This window comes from Castanea sativa, chromosome 10 (genome assembly GCF_040712315.1).
Source record: "Castanea sativa cultivar Marrone di Chiusa Pesio chromosome 10, ASM4071231v1".
Classification (NCBI taxonomy): domain Eukaryota; kingdom Viridiplantae; phylum Streptophyta; class Magnoliopsida; order Fagales; family Fagaceae; genus Castanea; species Castanea sativa.
Window position 1 is genome coordinate 20,556,287 of NC_134022.1, and position 23,997 is coordinate 20,580,283.

General features: G+C 33.3%; 1 protein-coding gene across 1 annotated transcript; it reads right to left on the minus strand.

The window, feature by feature from the left end:
* Nucleotides 1-542: 542 nt before the first annotated feature.
* On the minus strand, nt 543-7,935 carry LOC142613572 (protein trichome birefringence-like 10). The gene is made up of 4 exons (XM_075785966.1): nt 7,054-7,935; nt 5,431-5,820; nt 2,407-2,565; nt 543-1,579 (listed from the first exon to the last, which is right to left on the minus strand). The coding sequence occupies exons 1-4, from the start codon at nt 7,506-7,508 to the stop codon at nt 1,204-1,206; spliced, it is 1,380 nt and encodes a 459-aa protein (XP_075642081.1). The 5' UTR covers nt 7,509-7,935; the 3' UTR covers nt 543-1,203.
* Between the last annotated feature and the right edge of the window lie 16,062 nt (nt 7,936-23,997).

Genomic DNA, 23,997 nt, shown 5'->3' on the forward strand with positions numbered 1-23,997 from the left:
CTGGTATTTAGTAAAGAAGATTATAAGGACTCACACCAAAAAACAAAGAATCAGTGGATACCATACCTATTCAGTAGTTTCATGATAAAGCTAAGTGTATAAGATGATATCTATAGCTTATTGAAACAGAATCCTCTAATGCATTTCTTATGTCTCATGTTAGGTGTTACAATAACTAGAAAGAAAGCAAAATGATTAATGTAATTAAAGATCTTCTTCCTTTATCAGATTGAGTAGCGTTTAGCATTACAAGAAATTATTTGGTGCCCATTCTTCCTTCTTCACCAACATGAGTATTAGAAACTCATATTCTGCTTTTACCTCAAAGAGAGTAATTATGGAGAAGCATAAAAACACAGTTGAAAAGCTCACATCCATGCCATACAACCTCCAATCCAAAAAGTTAGCCAAAACAAGGGGGAGGGAGGGGGGGGGGGTGTGGAGAGCAAGAGAACTCAAGATTCTGCTCCTGCCAAAAACACTAAGAAAGCAAGGGAAAGCAGGATGCTTTAGGTTAGCATAAGAAATTCTAAAACACTCAATTTTCATTCGCTTCATACTTTCCATTAACAAAACGGACAGAAAAGAGAACTGAATTTTCTGGTGTAAACATTACAAACAGGGAAGCAATTAGCAATGAAATTACAATCTTTTTCTATAAACAAAATTTAACTAAGAAATATCAGCAACATTACACCTTTTTTTTCTTTTTCTTTTTTTCTGTTCTTTCTGAAGAATTACATCATATGCCAAAAACCAAAAACCTGTATGCGTGTGTATCTCTTCACAACTATCAAGTTTGCCTCAAGAAGGCCTCCTAAACACATTCTGGCACTAAAATTTAGCACCCTCCTGTTCAAACCATGTGTCTAGCGACCAAAAATGTGCCACCAAGCATTCCCTCAGAAAGCACCCAACATGACAGACATGATTCCTCAACAGTCAATGCATATCATCCATTGACCAGTCACAGAATACATCCGTAAAGAGGGAAAAATCTTATCGAAAATAAGAATATATTGTATTTGCTGGTTTGCAACAACATTTCTCAAATGCCAAGTCAAAACATGCCTGTTCAACTAACCAGAATGGAGCTTTCCCCAACTCAGCTTTATATATGATCATTTCACCGGTTGCCAAACAGTAATACACATCATTATAAGTTGAGTTCCTCTAATTGTGCTGATGTAAATTAGGAAGCTGTCATGATGGAGGTTGAGAAGGTTTTGTTGAATTTCGTCTCCCAAAGGATTCCCTCTTGAGGAGAAGTGCATAAAGAAGCTCATTCCATGAATCAGGGACACCAGGCAGGCACCAATGGCTGCAGTCTTGACGGCTGAGGGAGGCTGGCCCAGTCTCAGGCCCTAAATAGTAAACAGAAGCATGGCCATCTTTTCTCCATAATGTCATGTTTGTTACTTTCAATAAATCCAATTTCATTACTTGTGACTTGTTTGAGCGCTCTGTTAACACATCATAGAGAATTTTGAAATAGTTGTCTGAATCAGAAACTGGAAGTGAGCCAAAGTCAGGTAGTGTTTCTAAGTGACAACCACCACCAGAATTCCAATCACCACCTCTGTTACATCCAGCCAAGTTCTCAGTTCAAAATCAAATTTTGTTACAGATGATGAAAAATAACAATTATAACTACCAATAGACATAAAGGGAATAAAAGCATTTTATCTCTTGTGGACTAAACAATGAATCTCAGACTAGTAATATTTTTTGGTAGTTTCCACTGACACTTGTTCATATTTGGTCAGCTATGTGACAAAATATAACGGACGAAAGGATTCAGGTTGCCACACCCTAATAATTGGTAAGAGAATAATTATAACATCCCGTTTACTTTATTTGAGACGTATATTTAAAGAGTCCAAAGCCACAACTTATCAATCTGGAAAAGTCCCCCAGTAGAAATATTTTAGAATTAGCTACCTATGGACAGATCTGGAATTAAAATCTTTGGTGTCGCAAAACATACAAATGTTACCAGCATATGCTAAGAATTCAAACTCCTTTTTTATTCATAAGTAACACGTGCACCCAATGGGTTTTGAACTTGACCTCACTGTCCACCCACACTTGTGAGAGGAGGAAGTGCTATGGACATATCTGGAATTAGAATCTTTGGTGTCGCAAAACATACAAATGCTACCAACATATGCTAAAACCACAACAGACCTCCAAAGCTAAAAATTCAAACTCCTTTTTTATTCATAGGTAACACATGCACCCAATGGGTTTTGAACCTGACCTCACCGTCCACCCACACTTGTGAGAGGAGGAAGTGCAATTTGAAAATTATTTCATTGGCAATTCAAATTGAATTATTAGGTGATATGGAGATAGATAATGAAACAAAAATCAACGAGACTACCAGAAAAAGGTGACAAGGAAAACCTGAAATGCACAGTAGAATAGGTTCGGAAGAGGACATAAGTCTTGCTCATGTTTACTTGGCTACCAATCCAATCCATTACAGTCTCAAGCGATCGTCGGTATGCACTTTCAACACTCATATTCATCTTCACCTCCTCACCTTCTTGGAAATAACAACCCCTAACAAGGAAATACAAATATCACACATCATAATACTATTATAGCTTGAGGCAATGATGCCTATACATACAATTTTGTTTTCAAAATCTCAATACCTGTAGCCAGAAATTCTTCATACACAGTTCCCAAAGAAAATTTTAGAACCACAAAAGAGAGATGAGAAGAAAAGCAAAAGCAAAAAAGCAATAAGATAGATAGATGAGATCAAAAGTGGCCTTGAATAGAGTTAAGCAAAGTAATAGGAATTTCTGTCCACTCCTATAATCTTTAGGACCGGGGGGGGGGGGTGGTATAGGAGGACGGTTGCCAAACATTTGCCACCATAGGAATCCCAATACTTTAGATGACAGTCCCTTGTATTAACTGTCAGTGCTTAATGCTTATAGTTGATGAACCATTACTGCTGCTAAAACTGTCCATGTTAATTGGGAGTAAAACTTGTATATCTTACATGGATGTGGTTTAGGGGAAAAATGTTGGGCTTGGATTTAATTTTTGTTTTTCTACAGTTATTTTTCAATATTAGCGAATGGATTTTTTTTTTTTTTTTTATTATAAGTATATTAGTGAATGGTGTTCCAAGCAGATTCTTTGATGGTAGTAGGGAGTTACTATAGGATCCTCTTCTCTCTGTTCCATAAAATTGGTTTCAAGGGCAATTGAAGGGTAATACGTAAAACAGATTCACCCTTATTCATACAAATGGGGAACCTTTGATGATACCACATTTTTTTTTTCACCAATGGGACTCGTCTATCATTATTTCTTTTGCTTGCTGGTGTGGCAAATAGGATGGGAAATTCACAGGGATTTTCTGTGGGGTGGTACAGGTGAAGATCACAAGTTCCATTTGGTGAACTGGTAGATTTTTTGCTCTCCTATGCAAAGTAGAGTGTTTAGAGATTAAAAAGCTTATGACTTTTTAACAAAGCTCTCCTACACAAATGGCTGTGGAGGTATGTTGTGAAGCAGGATGCATTATAGAGGAAGCTAATAGATATTCTCCACGGCACCTCTGGGGGTGGTTAGTGCTTGTTTACAGCAGGGGAGGCTTATGGAGTGTGCTTATGGAAACATATTAGACATGATTAGGATGATTTTGTTAAATTTGCAAGATTTGAAGTGGAAGACGGTTCCAAGATCCACTTCACCACAGGTTGCTTACTTCACTTGGATGGTTTGGTTGGACCACTGCCCTAGGGAAATTTTTGACAATGGACAACTTAAAGGAGACATGAAATACTAGTTATGGACTTGTGTTGCATGTGCAAAGCTAAGAGTGAAGATGTGTACCATTCAATTCTACACCATCCAATAGCTCATGAGTTATGGACTTCGAATTTCTGTCTCTTTGGGAATAGTTGAGTGATCACAAGCCTGTAGTTGCTCTCATGGCATGTTAGAAAGCAAACTTGGTAAACAAGCTTCTGGTGAGATATGGAAGTCAATTCCAATGTGCTTAATGTGAAGGGAAAAAAAAAAAGGAAGACAAAAAAGAAGAAATAGACACACTTTTGAGGGAAAGGAGTGTTCAATTAAGCAGTTCAAGTTTGCATTTCTCCAGTCCCTACCTTAGCGGACATCAAGTTCTACCTCTTTTTTAAGTTTTAACACCTCCACTTTCATTGACTTAGCTTATAGGAACTTTACCCAATACAATTGAACTTTTCAAGAATGACTAGGGTTTTGGTAGGGCAGCAAACATATTTGATTTAGCGTTGCTAAAGAGGTGGGAAGAAACTGACATCGAATCTGTCCTCAAGCTGAAAACAGCACCATGAACACTAAACGTGAACAGTAACATGAATGGTGACAAAATGCTGAGAAGACAAGTAATGGAGAAGAGAAAGGGAGGGGAAAAAAACTGAGGGCAATGTGTCTCTTATGCTTAAACACTTAATTTTTAATCAACTCTTATCAATTCTTACATTTTCTAAATAGAACTAGAAATCTTACTTGAACTAGTAAACAAACTTCTAGAGGCATCGATATGCTCTTTAAAAGCATCATTAGAATCTTCTTTTCTTATCCCCTTGTTTCTTTGGAAATCATATCTAGCCTTAGCTAGTTTGGAATATGAAGATAAATATGATACTAGAAGCACATCTCCATCTAAGTCGTTCTTCAAAAACCATATAGGCAATATCTGTTCATGATATCCTCCTCATTATTTGCTCATTGAACTCAATAAATGAACTAGATTTTGAGGGAGTACCATGGTATTAATCCAAACCTTTCCCATATTAAAAGTTTATACGAGGTCTAATGATGTTAGATTTATGAACTCTCTTTTAATTGATTCCAACTTATGCCTTTAATTTATAATTTCAAATCTACGCTGAAAAATTATGTGTTGTATGCTAATGAACAGCACCAAAGAACCTTCTTTCCAATTAATTGTTTCATCTATAACTAACACAAAATAATATGTGTGAATGTGCGCACATGGAGTTGACTCCCCATGTGAAGGTATGGTAATTGAATCATATGTATCTTGGCACCAATCTTCCTTAGCAAGGATAGAGTAGAGCTTCCTCAAACACATATCAAGGTGCAAATTTACTCGCACTAGACTTTTTCTCATCCTAAATTCCAACCTCTATGGAAAATTAAAAAAGATAGTCATATGCTTTTCTCTTACTAAAGTCACAAGCTAAGACCGTGATTATCAATCAAATTGCTAAATTTTAAGAAACTTGGCATTTAGCTTGTGGGTTTTTTAGCCTTCTATTTAATTTCGTAGATTCCTTAAATCTCTTCCTGTTATCCATATCCCTATGTTGTTGATGGGAAATGAAAATAGATATGAAATGGATGCAATTAAACCAGAAATTAGGAAAAATTTATTGGATAGAATATATTTACTCTCTTATAGTCTTCCCATAATTCCACCAATGCCCAGCATTCAAAATCAGCACATCTGCGTCTCTCCACTTGTTAGAAATCCAGTCAATTTTATCCACTTTCAGAGTTACCTTCACCTTTTTTGGAGAACCAGCAGGAGCCCGACCCTGAACTACTAGAAATGGAGATCTGTAGTATTCAACTGTGCAGTTGAAGTCAACAAATTTGAACACCAAGAAGCCCGAGTGCTTTGTAATTGGGTTCCCATTCACCTCATAGATAGAAGTCTTGTTAGGAACAGCAGAGGAGAGCATGCAGAGGAGGGACTCCCATTGGTTCCTTCCAATTGAGTCACCAACAAATACAACCCGCCTATTTCGCAGCTTGTCCAACATCTTCCCCGCATCAAATCTATTCTCAAGACAAAGGAGAGAACCACAAATAAGATTTTCATCTTCCAACAAACTAATTATGTCAAGAACAAAATTCTTTGTACAGAAACAGTTGAACATGGGAAAAACTTCATTTATAGAAGCCACAAGGTTGACAATCCCAAAACATATAAGAGAAATCACAAGGACTGAATTGCAATGCTATGAAATATGAAAAGGTTAGTATTAACTATTAATTGCATGTAAAATAGGAACATACTTCTACTCACACTTGAAGACAAAGAACAGTATCACTAAGATTGTTTTGGGCACATGAGTTTGATATAGGAGACTACTAAACTGAATAACAACAACAAACAAAGTCTTAGTCCCAAAATTTTGGGGTCGCCTATGGATTCTCAACAGATTAGTTAGGGGTGGCCATATGAATTATTTTCCTCCATTCTACTCTTTCTAAAGTCATACTCTCTGTTACACCCTTTATTGGCATGTCTTTTTTTATTACTTCTACTAATGTAATTTTTAGTCTTCCTCTACCTTCTTCTACTACTAAAATGAATGGTACCCAAAAAAAAAAAAAGGCCTGAATTGCAGCTAACTTACACATAGGTACTCATAAAAATAAAATGAAATAAAAAACCTCACCACTTGAAACCAAAGCTGAAAGTTCACGGGTTCAGATAAGCAGCAGAAGAGAAACAACCAACAAGCTGTAAAGAGATCAAAATCACTCCAACAGACAATGGCAAGGACACCATCAATCAATAAAACGTAACTTATAGAGAGGAAACAATAGACAAATTCATAATCCTGTATTAAGGCTTAGATAGTAGTACCAAAAAAAAAAAAACTCTTCTTTGTTGCAGCTTAGAAAAAAGAATTTACAGCACAACTAATTGATCATAAACTAATCCACATGCACATATCAAAATGACCATATCATTCCCGATTCTACACAAGTAGTTTTAACAGATTAAAGTTTAAAACAAGGGGAAAAGACCAACAACAAACAAACAAACAAATTATTGAATTCCCGATTTGGCTCCAAAGAGAGTTTAGAGGCCTCCTCTTCACAATGGTCTAATACACCTATTACTTTACCTGATGCAAAATCTCCTTTCTTTAGAAAGCAAACTAATAAACAACATGACATTCAAAATTTGCTTAATAATGATACTATTTCTTCTAAATTTTCTCAGCAACCAAACAGAAGCTAAACAAGCAAAAACAAAGAGATGAACATGTACAAAACCTGGGCAAGTTGCAATCTTTGGGCTGCCAACGCCACATAGTGTAGAAACTATCAGGCCTACCATTCTCAGAGCACCTAAAACCTCCATCCAAGAAAGGGCAATCCTGGGACTGATAGAGTGGATAGCTCTCATCCCAAACCCAATTCCCATCAAAGATATCACAGACATCACCAGCTTCATCAAGAAAATCCAGACTCACATTCAAATTGGCTGCTGCTGCTGCTGCTGCTGATGTAGAAGAAGATAATGGACCAGACAAATTAAGCCAGGTAATTCCTCTGGCAACAGTGTGGTAATCCAAGTAATAGAAGCAACTAATGAAGAGAAGGGTGACCAGAAAGAAGCCAAGAATGGCCAGTGAAGGCTCAAGAGGGTTCAAGCGCTTAAATTTCTTGAAGAAATCCAAGTGGGTCATTGTGCCTTCTTGGTCTTTTGAAGTTGTGCTCTTTGTCATCTCTTTGGATAGATGATTAAAAGAAAGATGCGTTTGTTATAGAATGGTCTAAAGGGTGTTCTAAAATGTTGGTTTTAGAGAGAGAGAGAGCATTAATGTCAAAAACTGCTATGCACTATAGGGATTCTTTTCTTTTTCTTTGGTTCACCTATTGTCAAAAACAAGAAATTGAAATGCTTTTATAAACATTCAAAACGTTGCTATTTTCTTCTTTATTATAGTCTTATAAGTGGGAACTCAACTATTAAAAAAATAATTTTCAGAAAATGAAGACAAAGTCATAATCTTTACCAAGAAAAAAAAAACAGATACAAAAACAAAATCCCAGACTTCAGAAATCTTCAAATGTAGAAGGAAGCAATTATATTATTATCTAAAAAATTCAAATTAAATACTTGATCTTTAGATTCTTCAACCATATAAAATCACAATATTTAAACACAAAACGTGAACTTTATAATAAGTGATGGACACAGACAGAGCCAGTTACTACCAGTTTGTGAAGAGGAGAGAGAGAGAGTCTGAGTTTAGTTTAGTCTTTAGCTTAAGGGGTTTGGGTGTGGAAGTGGGGTTAAGAAAGTGGACTAAAATATGAGGCCACGACAAACATGCTATGGTGACAACGATATTGTGAGAAAAGAACATAATTATGTTGTTCCACCAATACCCTTTTTGGAGTTCACATATTTATTAAAGACCCCATATTTTTTGTGAAAATTAAATAAGAAATTATATATTCATAATATTTTTACAATAATTTTTAAGTGGCAAGTTATTACTAATTGTTATAGTTAAGACAAAAAAATAATCTTAGTGTTAGATTCAAATTTGAGCTAATAACAACTAACCACCTATAATTTATTGTGAAAATATTATAAAAATGTTATGAACATAACATCTCTCAAATTAAATTATTTAGTTTTTTTTTTTTTGAGAATCATTTTATTTAGTGTATTTCACTATTTTGTCGTGTACGTCTCTTTTTCTTTTTTTTACACAAAAATGGACCCTACTTGTGTTATTTGCATATGAAATCCATATTTTGAAAAAACGGTAACTTTTATTTATTTTTACAAGAAGTAAAAAGCCCTGTAAGTAAATTAGTTGTTACTTATGTTGTTTCTAAATGAGATATTAATGTTCAAATCCCCACTTTCTTCAACTATCAAATTATATATATATATATATATATATATTTTGAAAAAATGGTAACTTTTATTTATTTTTACAAGAAGTAAAAAGCCCTATAACTAAATTAGTTGTTACTTATGTTGTTTCTAAATGAGATATTAATGTTCAAATCCCCACTTTCTTCAACTATCAAATTATATATATGTGTGTGTGTGTGTGTTTCTCAAAAAAAAAAAAAAATCACATCTCTCTATTGTTGTAAGAAATAACTATTGAATTATTATTTTTATATATAAAAAGTCATTTATTTGTAGAAAAAAGATATGTTCACAATATTTTTACAACAAATCTTAAGTGTCAAGTTGTTACTAGTTATTATTATCGGGGTAAAAAAGTAATCTTAGTGTTAGGTTCAAATTTGAACCAATAACAACTAACCACTTATAATTTGTTGTGAAAATATTGTAAAAATATTGTATATGTAGCACTTCTCTTATTTGTATCGTGATGACCTAATTGAGGATTGTGATATACTTACTATCACCTTATCAACCATGACAATAGATGTGTGTTGCAAATAATGATGTTATCTCTAACATTTTATGGAAATAAATACATCCTTACAATTTTTTTTTTTTTAATTTTCTTAAATTCCTTAAAAAAAGTATTGAGTTTAAAATTTAAATGAGCCTATATTTTTTTCATGAAATGAAGTTTATTGACATTTTACTTTCAATGATGAAAAAATCATTTGAAACACTTGGTGTACTAAACTTCTATCTCATATAAAAGTAAGTCTCATGAGAACAACAAGTAAGAGTCACTTTTATATGAAAGGGTGTGAAATTGTTAGCATGTTTGAGTTTTTTTTTTTTTTTTTTTTTTTTTTTTTGAGAATATGCATGTGTGAGTTGATTTAGCGTTTTAGACAATTTTTCTTAGATGTTATGTCCACAACATTTTCATAATAAATCATAAGTAGAAAATTATTATTGGTTCTAATTTGAATTTAAAACTTAAATTAATTATCCATCTCTAACAACCAATGACAATTTGCCAAATTTGTTATGAAAATGTTGTAGACATAACATTTTTCTTTTTCTTATCACTTCCACTGGTTAGTTCAATATCCAAATGAGAATAACGTTTGCAATACAATTTTTAACATTTAGATTAATTTTGAAGTAATTAAAAGTCTTAAATCCACATAATTATGATTAGTTATTTAGTTATGTAGATATTTATACACCTTAAATAGAAAGAAAAAAAAACTCAAATAAAATTTAAAAAAAAAAAAAAGAAGCAAATCTCTAAACTGTCTCTCTAAGGTCCGTCCGTTTGGGTGGAAAATAGGGAGGATGAAAAATAAAGGAAAGAAAATAAGGTGGAAAATATTGTTTTTCACTGTTTGTTTGGGGAATGAAAATAGGAATGAGAGAAAATCAGGGAGAAAGTTTTCTCTCTGGGCCCATTTTTTTTTTCCTTTCAAATCGAAAGGAAAATCTGAAGAGAAAAGTGTTATGGTAGTACTTTTACAAAAATACCCTCTTCCCATCTATTTTTTTTCAACGTTCTTTTTTTTTTTCAACGTTACCTGAACGTTCTCTTCTCTCTTTCTTTTTTTTTTTTTTTTTTCAATGTGACCTAATCTAATTTTTACATTATAATAATATAAATTTATATATATGATGTGATAAATTTTATATTATATAATAAGTACAAATAAAACTATTTCTTACAAATTATGAAACAAGGTATAATAGTTAATTTATATAAATTACATTTTCCATCATTCTATTTTTCTCTCCAACCGAATAAAAGAGTTTTTCACCCCTCCAACCGAACACATAAGAAGGAAAACTAAATATTTTCTGTCTTCCCGCTTTTTCAGTCTTTCAACTAAACGGACCCTAAGTCTAATAGCCATGTCTTTCCTTATAATTTTTTTTTTGGAATCTTCAACTGTATATTTGCCCCTTTTACATTAAATACCGTAATCTGTGCACCTAACTCTTCCTATATGGCCATATGTACTGGTATTACATTTTCTTATTTCAGAGCTCTTTATTTGCATATTTTATTAATTTTTATTATTATTATTGAATCTTTTTCTTTTTATATACAAGGTAGAATTTCTACTGTAACCTATTCTAATTCCATATGTGTATAAAGTTTCCTCTTAAAGAAAAAAAAAATTAAAAAAAGAAGCAAATCTCTAAACTGTCTCTCTAAGTCTAACAGCCATGTCTTTCCTTATAAAATTTTTTTTTTTTTTGAATCTTCAACTGTATATTTGCCCCTTTCACATTAAATACCGTAATATGTGCACCTAACTCTTCCCATATGGCCATATGTACTAGTATTACATTTTCTTTTTTCGGAGCTCTTTATTTGCATATTTTATTAATTATTATTATTATTATTGAATCTTTTTCTTTTTATATACAAGATAGAATTTTTATTCTAACCTAATCTAAGTGCATATGTGTGTAAAACTTCCTCTTGAAGACCTGAACTCCGAACTTTACTCTCCACACCCCACAAATATTTATACTTGTAGGTAACCATCCAAGAATTTCCTCCATTTAGGTGGTAGTTGCCTAGATATTTATAGGCAATAAATGCATTTCTAAAACAACAAAAACTTCAAGTAGGAATTGATTTTTCCAATTGATTTATTTATTTTGAGAACAAGCTAGAAATTTTCATTCATGATTAGTTACATCAGCAGCCAAATCTGTAGTGATCAAAATAAGGAACTTATTCCATGCCAATCTTTAAACTATATAGAACGCAAATTAAGGGTGTAGATTTCTTTTTTATTGAGAAGAAAATTAAGGATGTAGATAGTTGTACTTTTATGTAAGGGGGAAAGAATTATTTAAAATGTAAGTGCACTGTGCACAAACATGAGAATAGGACAAAGAAATCAATTTCTTTGTTTACATTATTATGGAAAATAAGATAAAAAGAGTAGGATTTATTTGACTTGGTTTTGATGGACAACATTTAGAGTACGTTTGATATACTGAATGAGGATTACGATAGGAATTGTAATTTTTATTACTAAGAATAAAATGTGTTGTAATGTAATAACTAAACATATTTATTAGTTTGGTTGTGAGTGATAACATTAAAATGAAACTTAATATTTATTTTAGGAAATTTCTTACTCATGCAATTATATCTCCTTAAAAATTGTTATTTTTAAATTTAAGAGAGATATGTGTTATTTTTTATGATTTTTTATTTTTATAATTGTTAGATGTATATAGAAAGTTTGTTTATTTAGAAATATATTAAGTTTTGAAATTATTGTACTTACTAAGGAATAGATAATAAAACCTTTTAAAGAGGAATAACTATTTCTCATTTTGAAGAATAACTATTATAAGGAATAATTATTCCTTATAAATAATTATTTCAATAATTGATCATTTTTTGAAATATTTTCTCGAGAATTGAAAAAATATTGACAGTTTTTTCAATTCCCGAGAAAATGTTTCTAAAAACGGATGGTTTAACCGGACTCATAATAAAAACATATTAAACTAAAGAATAACTAAACCATAGGAATAATTATTACATTATAGCGCCTATTACAGTCTACCAAACATGTCCTTAGTGCACGTCCACCTGTGATATGAAAAAGACGGAAAAATATGGACAAAGTTTAGTTAAAAAATTGGTTGTAGTCTAAAGCTGTTTCTTACTCAATATATATATATATATATATATATATATATATATATATATATATATATATATATATATATATTTTTTTTTTTTTTTTTTTTGAGAAACTCAATATCTTTTTATTAGAGGTGAATTTTAACAAATCCACCATTGGATTTTATCTTCTTCTTATATACTTTATGCTTGCAAAAAATTTTAAAAATTGAATATCAATAGTTATGTCATCAATAAATTGTTTAAATTGCAAATTTTTGTAATTTAAAATTATACATAAAATATAAGCTTATGATCATATGGTAAATAATATCCAATTAACATAAAATTTTATATGTGTATTAAAAACGTAAAAAATATGCAATTCAACAGTTAAATTTTCAAAATATGTACTAATATTAATTTTATAAAATAAGGTTTTAGCTTTTGGTTATAACCAATTTTGTAACTAAACTTTATCCAAAAAAAATATTGATATTTTGGGCGGCATAGTTATTTTAGTAACTTGTTTGAAAAATATAAACATCAGATAAATCTACGACATTGAAATTATACAATCTATGTTAAAGAATAATATATATATATATATATACACACTACCAAAAAAAAAAATTAAAAAGCAAGCGAGAGGCTAAAATGAAACAATAAAAATTGAACTAACCTTTAATATGTTTCTTTTTTTTTAGAATCCTTTAATATGTATCTAAGAGTGTTTATATGTAGATTCTCAAAAAAGAAAAAAAAAGAGTGTTCATATGTAAACACGTCAGTGTGTATGGAGAGAATTAAAAACTAGCTTAATTAAAAGCAAGAGACTAAAAAGAATTAAAATATGTATATATGTAATAACTAAAATTTAATTTGTGGTGCACTCAAAATGGGTCGGCCGAAACTGTTGAATTTTTATATTATAAGTGGTGGCCAAGATCGTGATTCTGCTGCTACCTCATAGAAATTCTGATTTCTGAGTGCAATCTTGAAAGGTCAAAATAATTAAATAAAAGATCAATAATGTACTTATAAATAAATACAAAAATTAATAATAAAAGATCAACCACTTAAACAAATCCCAAACGTGCCTCAATGCGACATTGCCTAACACCTTAAAACTCTAATAATTTTTTTTTTTTGATAAAAAAAAATCTAATAATTAAATTAAAGAAAATAACACGATTCCAATAAATTAAAAATAATTTTTTTACAAAGCAAAATGGAGAATATTGTGATTACATACATAACGTGTCCCATTGGGACATTAGTCACGTTACCTAACAACCAAAGCTTTGATAAACAAAAGAAGATAATATGATCCCAATATAAATAATGTTGAAAGTTGAATATTAGCATTTGATGTGTATATAATATTGTATATATTATAGTAGATGCGGAAGAGTAAGCCTATGTTTACGGATGAAATCCTTAATTAAAAGTTACATTTTTATTATGTAAAAGTGTAGAATAAAGTTTGTGTTATAATGAATTATAACATATGTGTGTGTGTGTATATATATATATATATATAGGCCAAAATGAGAATATACCCCTTTTGCATAAAACATGTAGCAAAATGCGCATGTTCTAAAACTATTTAGAAAAATGCCCTTATTTTAAACTCGATTTTTTAAAAATTGAGTTATAGGCAATCAAACTTTAAAAAAGAAAAGAAAAAGAACTACATGGAACTCAAGTTTCATGTAGTTTTTTTCAAGTAACTCAATTTTCACCGAATCGAGTTTTTCATTGAAACCAAAATAGGAGTATTTTGCTAAATAGTTTTAAAACAGGAGTATTTTACTACTTGTTCTAGGAGAAATGGATAAAAGCTCATTTTCTCCTATATATATAGTAAACTAAACTCTAGACTTGTAATACAAATAGGAGATTTGCCTTACACACAAAATAAAATTAGTTTGGGCTAATTACATTAGCTAATATGTCTAATATATTTCTAACAAATAAAAAAATAATTTTAAAGGCAAAATGGAATTTGAGCATTGTGATTATATATATATAGAATTTGTAGAGTCAAAGCTAGATGGAGAGCTTTCAGTTTCAGCTTACACAGAGATTTGGCAAAGAAATCATCCAAAATGTTTATGACAAAGACAATGAGTTATAAATTAGGTGATACCACCTTGTCATTAACACCTCAATGTGCCTTGCTCTCATTTTCTAATTATAACGAATCCGAAGAAATGGTCGTCAGTGATATCACATTGGAATTACAATGAATCGTGCTTGCCTTGTCAATGTTTCTATAGTGCCTACAAACCCAATCAAAAGAAAGGGATAGGGGAGAAGAATGTGGAGCATTTTCTGCATTATTGTATTTTATTTCTGTTTTCAAAACACCAACTAATGATTTGAAAATTACCGACGCGTACTTCATTCTTCTTAGACCTACGTTAATTTTTTTACTGTTTTCATTTTGGCACTTTATATTTTAATATCTCATTTTTGGTCTTTCACATTTGATTTTCTTCTCATATTAACCTCATTATCTATTTCTGTAAGTGATCTAGCTATACCAAAATCTTATATGGGTAATGTGTTTATATGAATAACAATCATTTGGCACGGAACAATCAGATTACTAACAAAAATAGACAGTCAAGAGGCAATATAAGTGCCAGATAAATGTTGTCTATTAAGGCATGTCACTCATATAATTTTAAATATCATTAAATTACCAACAAAAATGAATAGCAAAACTAATATAAAAATGAAATCAAATATATAGGGCCAAAATAAAAATTTTAGAACATAAATGCATAGAATGAAAATAACCCAAAATTTTAGGAGTCAAACATTTACTTTAGTTTTTTTTTAAAAATATTTTTTTATACAAAACTTTTGTCTTCTTCTAACTACGTACTTTGGACGATCTTTTAAGTTTTGTAAATAAATTAATTTCTCAATTTGATATGGGATGAAAAAATGATTGATGTCGATATTTGATTATTTATTTAAGTAAGATTATGTTAAAAAAAAAACTTAATACAAACACCCCCTAGGATTTCGAAGTTGTCCAACTTTATTATAAAATAAAATTTAGTTATATGCAAGTTACCTTCCCCTCAAGATACTTTTGTCCGGCTTATTTTTAAAACAAAATAAACTATACCAAACCAACTTTTAACTTTTAAGAGTTTGTAACTTCAAATGTCATCCTTAAAAAATAAAAAGAAGAAGAAGAGAGAGATATTTTAATTGACTTGATAAAAGAAAATATTTCTCTAATTATAAAAAACAATAATGTTAAGCTCGCTGTGAGTAAGACTCTTGACATAGAAGGATTCAAGGTTGCCAAAATCAAGATCCTACGTAGGATCGTGGGAGGTATGTGGGATCCTAGATCGTAGGATTGGATCATGAATCATAAAATCCTATACTATTTGAGAAAAAAAACATATTAGTATGTTAAATAATCACATAAATTATACATTCATTCATAAATTTGCATCCATTTGATGTAATCACCGTACATCATTACATCCATTTATAAGTATCATTTAAAGAGGTAAAAATCTCAAAACATGACACTCTATTGGGATGTTATTTTCATTTGGGATTCAATTGACACTCTATTTCTTTATATTAGAATAACAAAACTTGGTTTGTTGGGATATTATTTTTTATTTAAGTCCAACTAAGCATTCTATTAAGTTAAAGACGATTACAAGAAACCAGGATTGTTTGGGATCATTAGAATCGTATGATCCTACCAATCCTGAATGATCGCAAAGATCCTTGAAAGATCTAGATCGTTTTAGGCCTATGAGATCGTAAGATCATAGCATCTAGATTGAGATTTTGACAACCATAAAAGGATTGAAATATTCTTGATATATTTATCTTGTGACCATTGTCGTTGAAAAAATGCCAATGAAAAAATAATGGTTGATTTAAATCAATTGATTTTATTTTAGAGTGGAGGATAATTCTTCTAAACTTGCCATAATTCATTTTTATTCTACAATTCTACATACACAAAAGGGATTACAGAGTTACCATGCGTAATATTTAGTGACACTTCAATTATGAATTTTCATTAACTTTACTAGAATTATTTGATAAATATCAATATCAATATCAATATCATCCACCGAAAAAGAATTGAATAAAAATATTTTTTACACAAACATTTCCAGTTATTTCTCTAATTTTCTTTTTATTCTACTTATTTGTGCATTAAAGTTAACGAAAATAACCATGTAGTTAATGTTTTGTTGAGTAATTAAGGGCAATAAGAGGCGTACATGAACATAAACCTTATAAGTATAAGCCCCAAGCTCACTCTAAAAAAAGTAGTTTTATTTATTTTTAGAAGACACCCCAAAAGGAGTACTCATCTCCCAAAGAAATGTTTCAAGTAGATAATCACTAGAAAACTAAGAGCAATCGCATCAGTTCTTTTAAAAGATTCCGTCTATTTTACATAGAAAACTTACTTTTTTATTTTTATTTTACACCATTATTTTTACAAAATACCCATATTAGTTTATCTATTTTACAAGATATTTCAATAAAATATTCATTCTTCATCAATTTTTTTATTATTTTCCCTAATGGTCATACTTTTTTAATTTAAACTTATATTTTAAGTAAACTACCAACACCGATAGCTCGGCTAGTGGAGCCGCTTATGGTGGAGGTCCGATGGTCGAACCACCAAAATAGTGGCTCCAACGAACGCCACCGAATTGGTCTCACCGCCTATCGTACTGCTGAATAGTGACCCATAGGTGGGTGGATTATTAAAATAATGGCTTCGACAAACGCCATTGATGCCCAAACTACCAAAATAGTGGCTTTGGTGACCGCCACTAGATTGGTGTCTCTGACCATCGTACTGCCATCATTGGTGGGCTAACTGTCGTAATAGTGGCTCCAATGACCACTGCCGAATCGATGTTTCTGATCACCGTACTGCTAGAATCAATGACTGAACCACCGAAATAGTGGCTCTGATGACTGCCAGAATAGCATTAAAATTTCTATAAAAAAAAAAGTTATCAATTTTAAATAAATTAACATAGGGAATAATCAGCGAGAATAATCACTAGAGTTATAGCCACCTCTTCCAAGTTGGGGATGGGGCAGGTTTCTATCTTCATTCTTCAACATGAGAAGCTATGTTTAATTACCTCACCAAGCTGGCAATAATAAAAAAATATAGGGAATCATTAGTTCTAAAGAAAAACAAGGAACCGTTAACAAATTAAAAAAAAGGCATGGCTAATAAAGTACACCACCTGGCTATTAGTCAGGGCTAGCTCAACAATTTTAAAGGCCTTAGGCAAAAATTTTAAGTGGATTCTTTTTTAAACTTTAAAGTCTAAATGTACATGATTCAATAAATCAGTATCACTATAATACAAATGAGTTGATATAATATCCATCAAATTATTAATTGGTGTAATAATTTATAATAATTGATAAAGTAAGAGTTTGCATTAAAAAAAAATGTGATAACTTATTAATTAGTGTTGGGCCAGCTTAGCTTAGGCCTTGTGATGTGTTGAGGCTTGTGGACAAGACTGCACAGTGCACATAGCACTGTGCAGTTGTTGGTGCTCATTTTGGAAAAGCCCAACAACAAGAAGAAGCCCAAATATATAAGCTGAAAAAGAGTTAGTAGTTTGAGAGAAGAAACTCATCAAGCTTGAATGACAGGAATGATGAGTCTCAGGCTCATAAAGTAAACAAATGGGCCTAGGGAAAAGCAAATGGGCCTACAAGAGCCCAAAGGAAGAAGCAATAAACCCATGGGCATTATGTAAGGTAGAAAAGTGAGAATGGGTCGCTACAGTCCTGCAATAATGAAGTAAGAAAGTAAGTGGTTGATGGGAAGCCCATGAATCCCAAGAATGAAGGATATAGTAATTGGGTCAGGGAAGCCCAAAAAAGTTAGTAAAAAGCTCATAGGAATGTAGAGTTGGAAACGAGCTGAGGATGCCCAAGGAACGAAATTGGGCCTAGGATACCCAACGGGGAAGAAATGGGTCAAATGAGTCCACAAGCAATGTAATTGGTCAAGAAAGCCCAAGGTAACATGACTATAAACCCAATAACAATATTGGGACATTGTAACTAATTGAGGGAAGAGCATATAGTAGGCTCGAAAGAGGCCCAGCATGTAGGGATCAAATAGCATCACGATAGGAATAACAGAATGGCATGACAGGAAAACTGGTAAGCCAACGGAAGGAACAAATGGTAGGCTAAAAAAGAGAAAAGCTCACAATTAAGCAATGCCCAGCCCTTGTGAGAAGCAAGCCATAAAGAATGGAGGATCAGAAAACAGTTCACGCCACAAGAGGTCAAGATTGAGCGGCAGAATGCACAAGCAAGCCTTCAGTCCACGGTAGACACATAAGCAACATGTTTGGACATACACAGAAGTGGAGCACGCACAAGGCTTAAGCACCACCAACCTGTACCCAGCCAATACAGGAGTGGTGAGTCATGGGTCAGAGGTAAGAGAGAGTATGATTTGGTGGTGGTTAGAAGGGAAGACCTACTCTAGGGTTCCCACTCAAACTCTTTTGGGGAAAATGTTGTGCTAGGATGACATACTACCCAAAAGAGGAAGGATGAGTTGGAACCACTAGGTGCATACCATGAGAGAGAGAGAAAATGCCAACCATGCTGCGGATAGGAATGCCACGGTAAGCAAGCAAACAAAGTAGAATTCTTTGTTTGGTAATGGGGTGTGGCACGACCAATGAAGGTAAGTGGTGATGGTCAGGCAGCTGACAAGTCATCAAGTGGTCTAAAAGTACACCCACGCCCAGACAAGAGTTGTTAAAGGGTAAAATAGTAAAAACTAGTCACAACAGGCAGTATATAAAGGACTCTCGCCGTGCATAGTATCATCTCCACCACAACGGTAGCAACTTCTAAGAAAGAATCACAACATCACCATCACCATCACCATAACACTACAAGAGTGAGCACTAAAAAAGAAAGAAAAGGAGTGAGAGTGAATCAAAGTAACAAAATGGGAAAGGAAAAGAGAGAATTAGGAAGAGAATTAGAGAGTGTAGAATGGCAGGCATGCACTAATAGGCTAATCTCTTCCCTCCCTCTCAAAGCCTACCCTCTATTAAGGATAAAAGATTCGTTTAAGGATAAGCCATTCAAGCCCGTTCCCTTTAAAGTGGGCAATTTCTAACAGCCAAATCCTCCTGCGAAGTTACCCACGTTGAGGAAGTGGTTCCCTCCTTGGACTTAGTTCCGTAACATAGTTGAACACGGCAGACTAACCTCTTTCTTTTACTTTTATTATTTATCATAATTATCTCATTTCTTGTCTTTGTAATCTCACCCATAATGTGTTTCTTATTGCCATATCATTCTTTTGTTAAGGATTCTTTATTTATTTCATCTAACGGGAAGTAAAGTGTCTTTATTATTGTTATCCTGCACTTGTTTGCCATAACTCTTCTGTAACAGTTTCGCCTACCATGGGCATATGACCAAAGTTTTAGCAAAAGGGGTATAGTTTGTGCACAAGCCAGCCTAAGGTGGATTGCAATTAAATCGGTCTCAACTTTCCTATCTAGAACACTTGACCCTCAGTATCGCAGGAGGCAGTCCAGCCCAAAAACACAAATGGCCCACCACATCAATCTTGTCCTATCAAGTTGTGTGCACTGTTATTGTGTGGTATTCTGTATTTTAGGATACAATGTGGTCTTTTTAATGCATTTTATTAACCAATGAAAGTACTTAAATATTTTTTTGTATTTAAAATATATAGATAAATATTATATATATAATCTTTCTTTTTTACAAGTGGGGATCTTTTTTTATTTAGGAGCCTTAGGTGATTGCATCAATTGCATCTATTGTTCAGCTAGCCCTGCTAGGAGTCAATGAGATTAGAAATTAAACAAGCTGACCTTCAACATGAAGCCAAGTTTAATTACCTCACCTCACCAAGGGAATCGTTAATTAATTCTAAAGAAACATAGGGAACCATCAACAAAAAAAAAAAAGACATGACTAAAATTTTCAAATTGCATTCCTTTGATGTTCTCTTATGCATTGTCATCTTCATTTGCATGGAATATATCTGCTTAGCAGATGTTGATAATCTCCAAGACACTTGCCCAACGGCTACATAAGCAAAACAAACAGTCTTCATCAATGGCTTCAATTGCAAGAATCCAGCTAACATACAAGTACAAGTATAACCAGACATACACAAACCATAAACCTTGACAATGAGTACAAGTACAGCCACCTTCAACAAGCAAAACAAGCAAAGAGAATGATAAATTATCCAAGTGCTATTATCCGTGCACAAATTATCTTGTATAGAATGAAAAAAATAGAGACATTGCTTCACTTAAAACAAAATGACAAGAACAGAATCACAAATTAAATTGAATAATCAAGTGCTATTGTCCGTGCACAATACAAAATTTACAACATTGCTATTTTCCTTGCACAAGTGAAGACTACAAAAATATATCTAACATGATTAGAGATTGAATAATCATGTTCCCTGCACAAGTACTACAAAAGAGATGCCTAACATCAAATCATCTATGTCAACCATGTGCTAGTATCTTTGCACTATACAAAAAATTACTTGACTAGATATTGTCAATAATAATATTCAAATTATGATGGAAATTTAGATCTTAACCTCTCCAAGATTTCCAAACGACGTAGACGAATATATATTTTTTGCTCAGGATCTATGGTTCTTGTATCTTTCATTATAACTTCATCTTCCACTTTCCTCTTTTCTACTTCATTCTTCTCTTCCTTGATACGAATCAACTCTCTTCGTTCTTCAGATGCAATGCGCATTAACTCTCTTCGTTCTTCAGATGCAATGCGCATACTTTCCTTTTTCTCCTCATGCAATTCATCTAAATTTATTGAGTTTGCAAAACTATGACAAAATTATGTGACTGGCTGTCTTGTGTGGACCTTCACATTATCTCTTAGATCCAACCACTTAGCTTCATTCCTCAAAATTCTCCAACAGTGTTTCAATTGAAATGCATTTTTGCTATTACTTTTATACATAGTTTTTGCATCATTAATTTACAAAAGTAAAAAATTGAAAATAATGAGAATAATAAAATTAAAAGTGCATTGATGTACAATACATATTAGATGTTGAGTCGAAATACCTTGTCATGCTTAGTTTTGTCACTTTCATTTTGTTTCTCAGTTTGGGCCAAGTATCCACAAAACTTGTTGGTCTCCCTTTGAAATGTTGACCAGCGACTATTTAAAGAATCGTTAGAGCGGTTAAATTTCTTGTCATTGGGGAAGGTGGACCAAATTCTATCCCAAAATGTTGTGTTTTTGGTCCGTCGATGTCACGACATCTAAGCTAAAATTGAGCCACACCGACACTAGCTTAATGTCTTCATTTTTGGTGAAGTTGTTTCCCTGTTGACTTCTCTTAGTAGTTGATTTTTTTTGCAATGGAGGGTGCAGATTATCCCATTTCAACTTGGGGTGGAGATTGATGGACATTCACGTCTAAATGTGGAGTGGACATCAAAATACTATTGTCATGAGACTCAAAACCTTGTTCCTCACCTTGTAAAATGTCAAGGAAGAAGGGATTTTGCGAGTCCATCACCTAACAAACACCAAAGTAATTCAGAAGCAAACTAATAAGCAACCAAAGTAATTTGGGTTACTATCTAATGCTAAAACTGAAAATTCTATCAAGTGCAAGATAAGATCAAGTCATTGCCAACTATCTAATAACACAACTCTATCAAGTGCGAGATAAGCATAGCAGCCAAGAAAGTCAAGCAAAGTAGCCAAAGCATAGATGTTGTAAATGGTGCATTAGACTCAATGAACATTCAATCAATGATATAAGAAGCAGGGTCCAGTAAGAAAAGTAACAGCAGATCCCAAGCCGAATTTAGGTACCCATAGTATAAGATCTTACGAACCTACGTTACCTACCAATAGCTCAGTCTTACCAAAATAGCACAAGTACTTTATATTGTCTTTGTGAAGATACTAGCACAAGCCACTTTTTAGAAGTAACAAAATTGAAATTGAAATTTATCAACTAGATAATGCAGGGGAAAATTTAAGATTGCATTCACAATTGACAATCTTCACAATAGAGTCTACCTTAAATCAAGCACAAAATCAATTGTTTAGGATAAGTGTAAATCAACAAACCAAATTTTTTATTTTTTTATTTTATCAGTAATAGATGTATATTCAAGAAAAAACTAAACCATGGTGACAAATTTTGGTTTTTAGTGTCAATTAGCATCAAGATAATTTAGATTCATAAATGGGCGGTTCCACTTTTTTCTTTATTGAATCCAAAATGTTTGGGTTTTCCGTAGAGGAAGGGGGTTCTTATTTCTCTTTACAAATCTTTGAGAGAGGCCATACTTCTATGAGCTCTGTTTTTCTGGGGAAGGAGAGTGCAAACAGATTGTTGTTCCACACGGAGGAATTAAATTCAAAGCTAACACCTAGTCATTATGCAAGAATGATTAGAGAGGGGGAGGTTGTTTTCATCCTTCAATGGCAAGTTTTTAATGGTTTCTAAACTTATTCATGGACGACGGAAGGGGAATATTGTGATACCTGAGGGAAGATTGGGTAGTGGCTGGCATGACTTTGGCCTAAACCTAAGGAGAATTTTGAAACCAGCTTCTCTTAGCAGTCAGGGAGCGCCTCATAGTATACAGAGTGAAGTGCAAGGCGGAGGTAGGGATTGATAGACCTCGTGATCACGACAGTGAAAAAACTATAGGCAAAGCAACCTTAGGTATTCCCAAAAGGGATGCCTTAATGTCATATGCATCGGTGGTGGTGGGGAAATGGAAAAATACCAGTGGCGGAGGAGACGAAGGAAAGAAGAAATCTACATCGGGTGGGATGAAGATTGTGTCAGATCGCAGCCGTATTTCCTGCAAGAAAAGCATCCTAGGACAGAGGGAGCAGCTTGGAGAGAAGCTTTTGTCAGATTATAGCCGTGACAACCAGGATTCCAGCAAGGGTAGTACTCTAGAGGGTAAAATAGTAAAATAGGCATAACTTTCTAACTATATAGTTAGTTGTTACGGTTTGCAAACTATATCTTTTACTAGCATCTCGAGTCTAAGAGGCTCGATTTTGGGCCTAAAAATCGAGTTTTTAAGGGTCGATTTTTATGGTCTAATTCTGTCTGACGTGGCGTATTTTCCACGTAGCGTCTAGTTGGAAATCGAGAATTAGAAACTCGATTTATGTCCTATATCTATCCCTCTTTCCTTCTTATTTTTTCCATCTGCGTTTCACTCCGGTCTTTCTTCCATTTTCTGCTTCTTTCTTCTCATTGCTTCTTTCTTCCTCCTCCTCTGCACGCCCAACCGCCGCCGACCCACGCGGACCCAGGCCGGCGAGCCCAGGTCGCGCGACCCAGGCCGGCGCGCCTCAGGTCGCGCGACCCAGGCCGGCGCGCCTCAGGTCGCGCGACCCAGGCCGGCGCGCCCAGGTCGCGCGACCCAGGCCTGCGCGCCCAGGTCGCGCGACCCCGGCCGGCGAGACCCAGGCAGCCGTGGATCTGGGGCAATGGTTTTTTTTTGTTTTTTTTGTGCGTGCTGGGTTCTGTTCAGTCTTGATCTTCACATGGTGGTGGATGAATTTTGATGGCTTTTTGGATTTTGATGGC

Excerpts from the sequence above, each read along its gene's own strand:
- LOC142613572 (XM_075785966.1), bottom strand. The coding sequence starts at position 7,508 with ATGACAAAGAGCACAACTTCAAAAGACCAAGAAGGCACAATGACCCAC. Across the intron at positions 2,566-5,430 it reads TATGGGAAGACTATAAGAGA|GGGTTGTTATTTCCAAGAAG; the intron begins GTAAATATATTC and ends TTTCCTTGTTAG. Across the intron at positions 1,580-2,406 it reads TATTCTACTGTGCATTTCAG|AGGTGGTGATTGGAATTCTG; the intron begins GTTTTCCTTGTC and ends TGGATGTAACAG.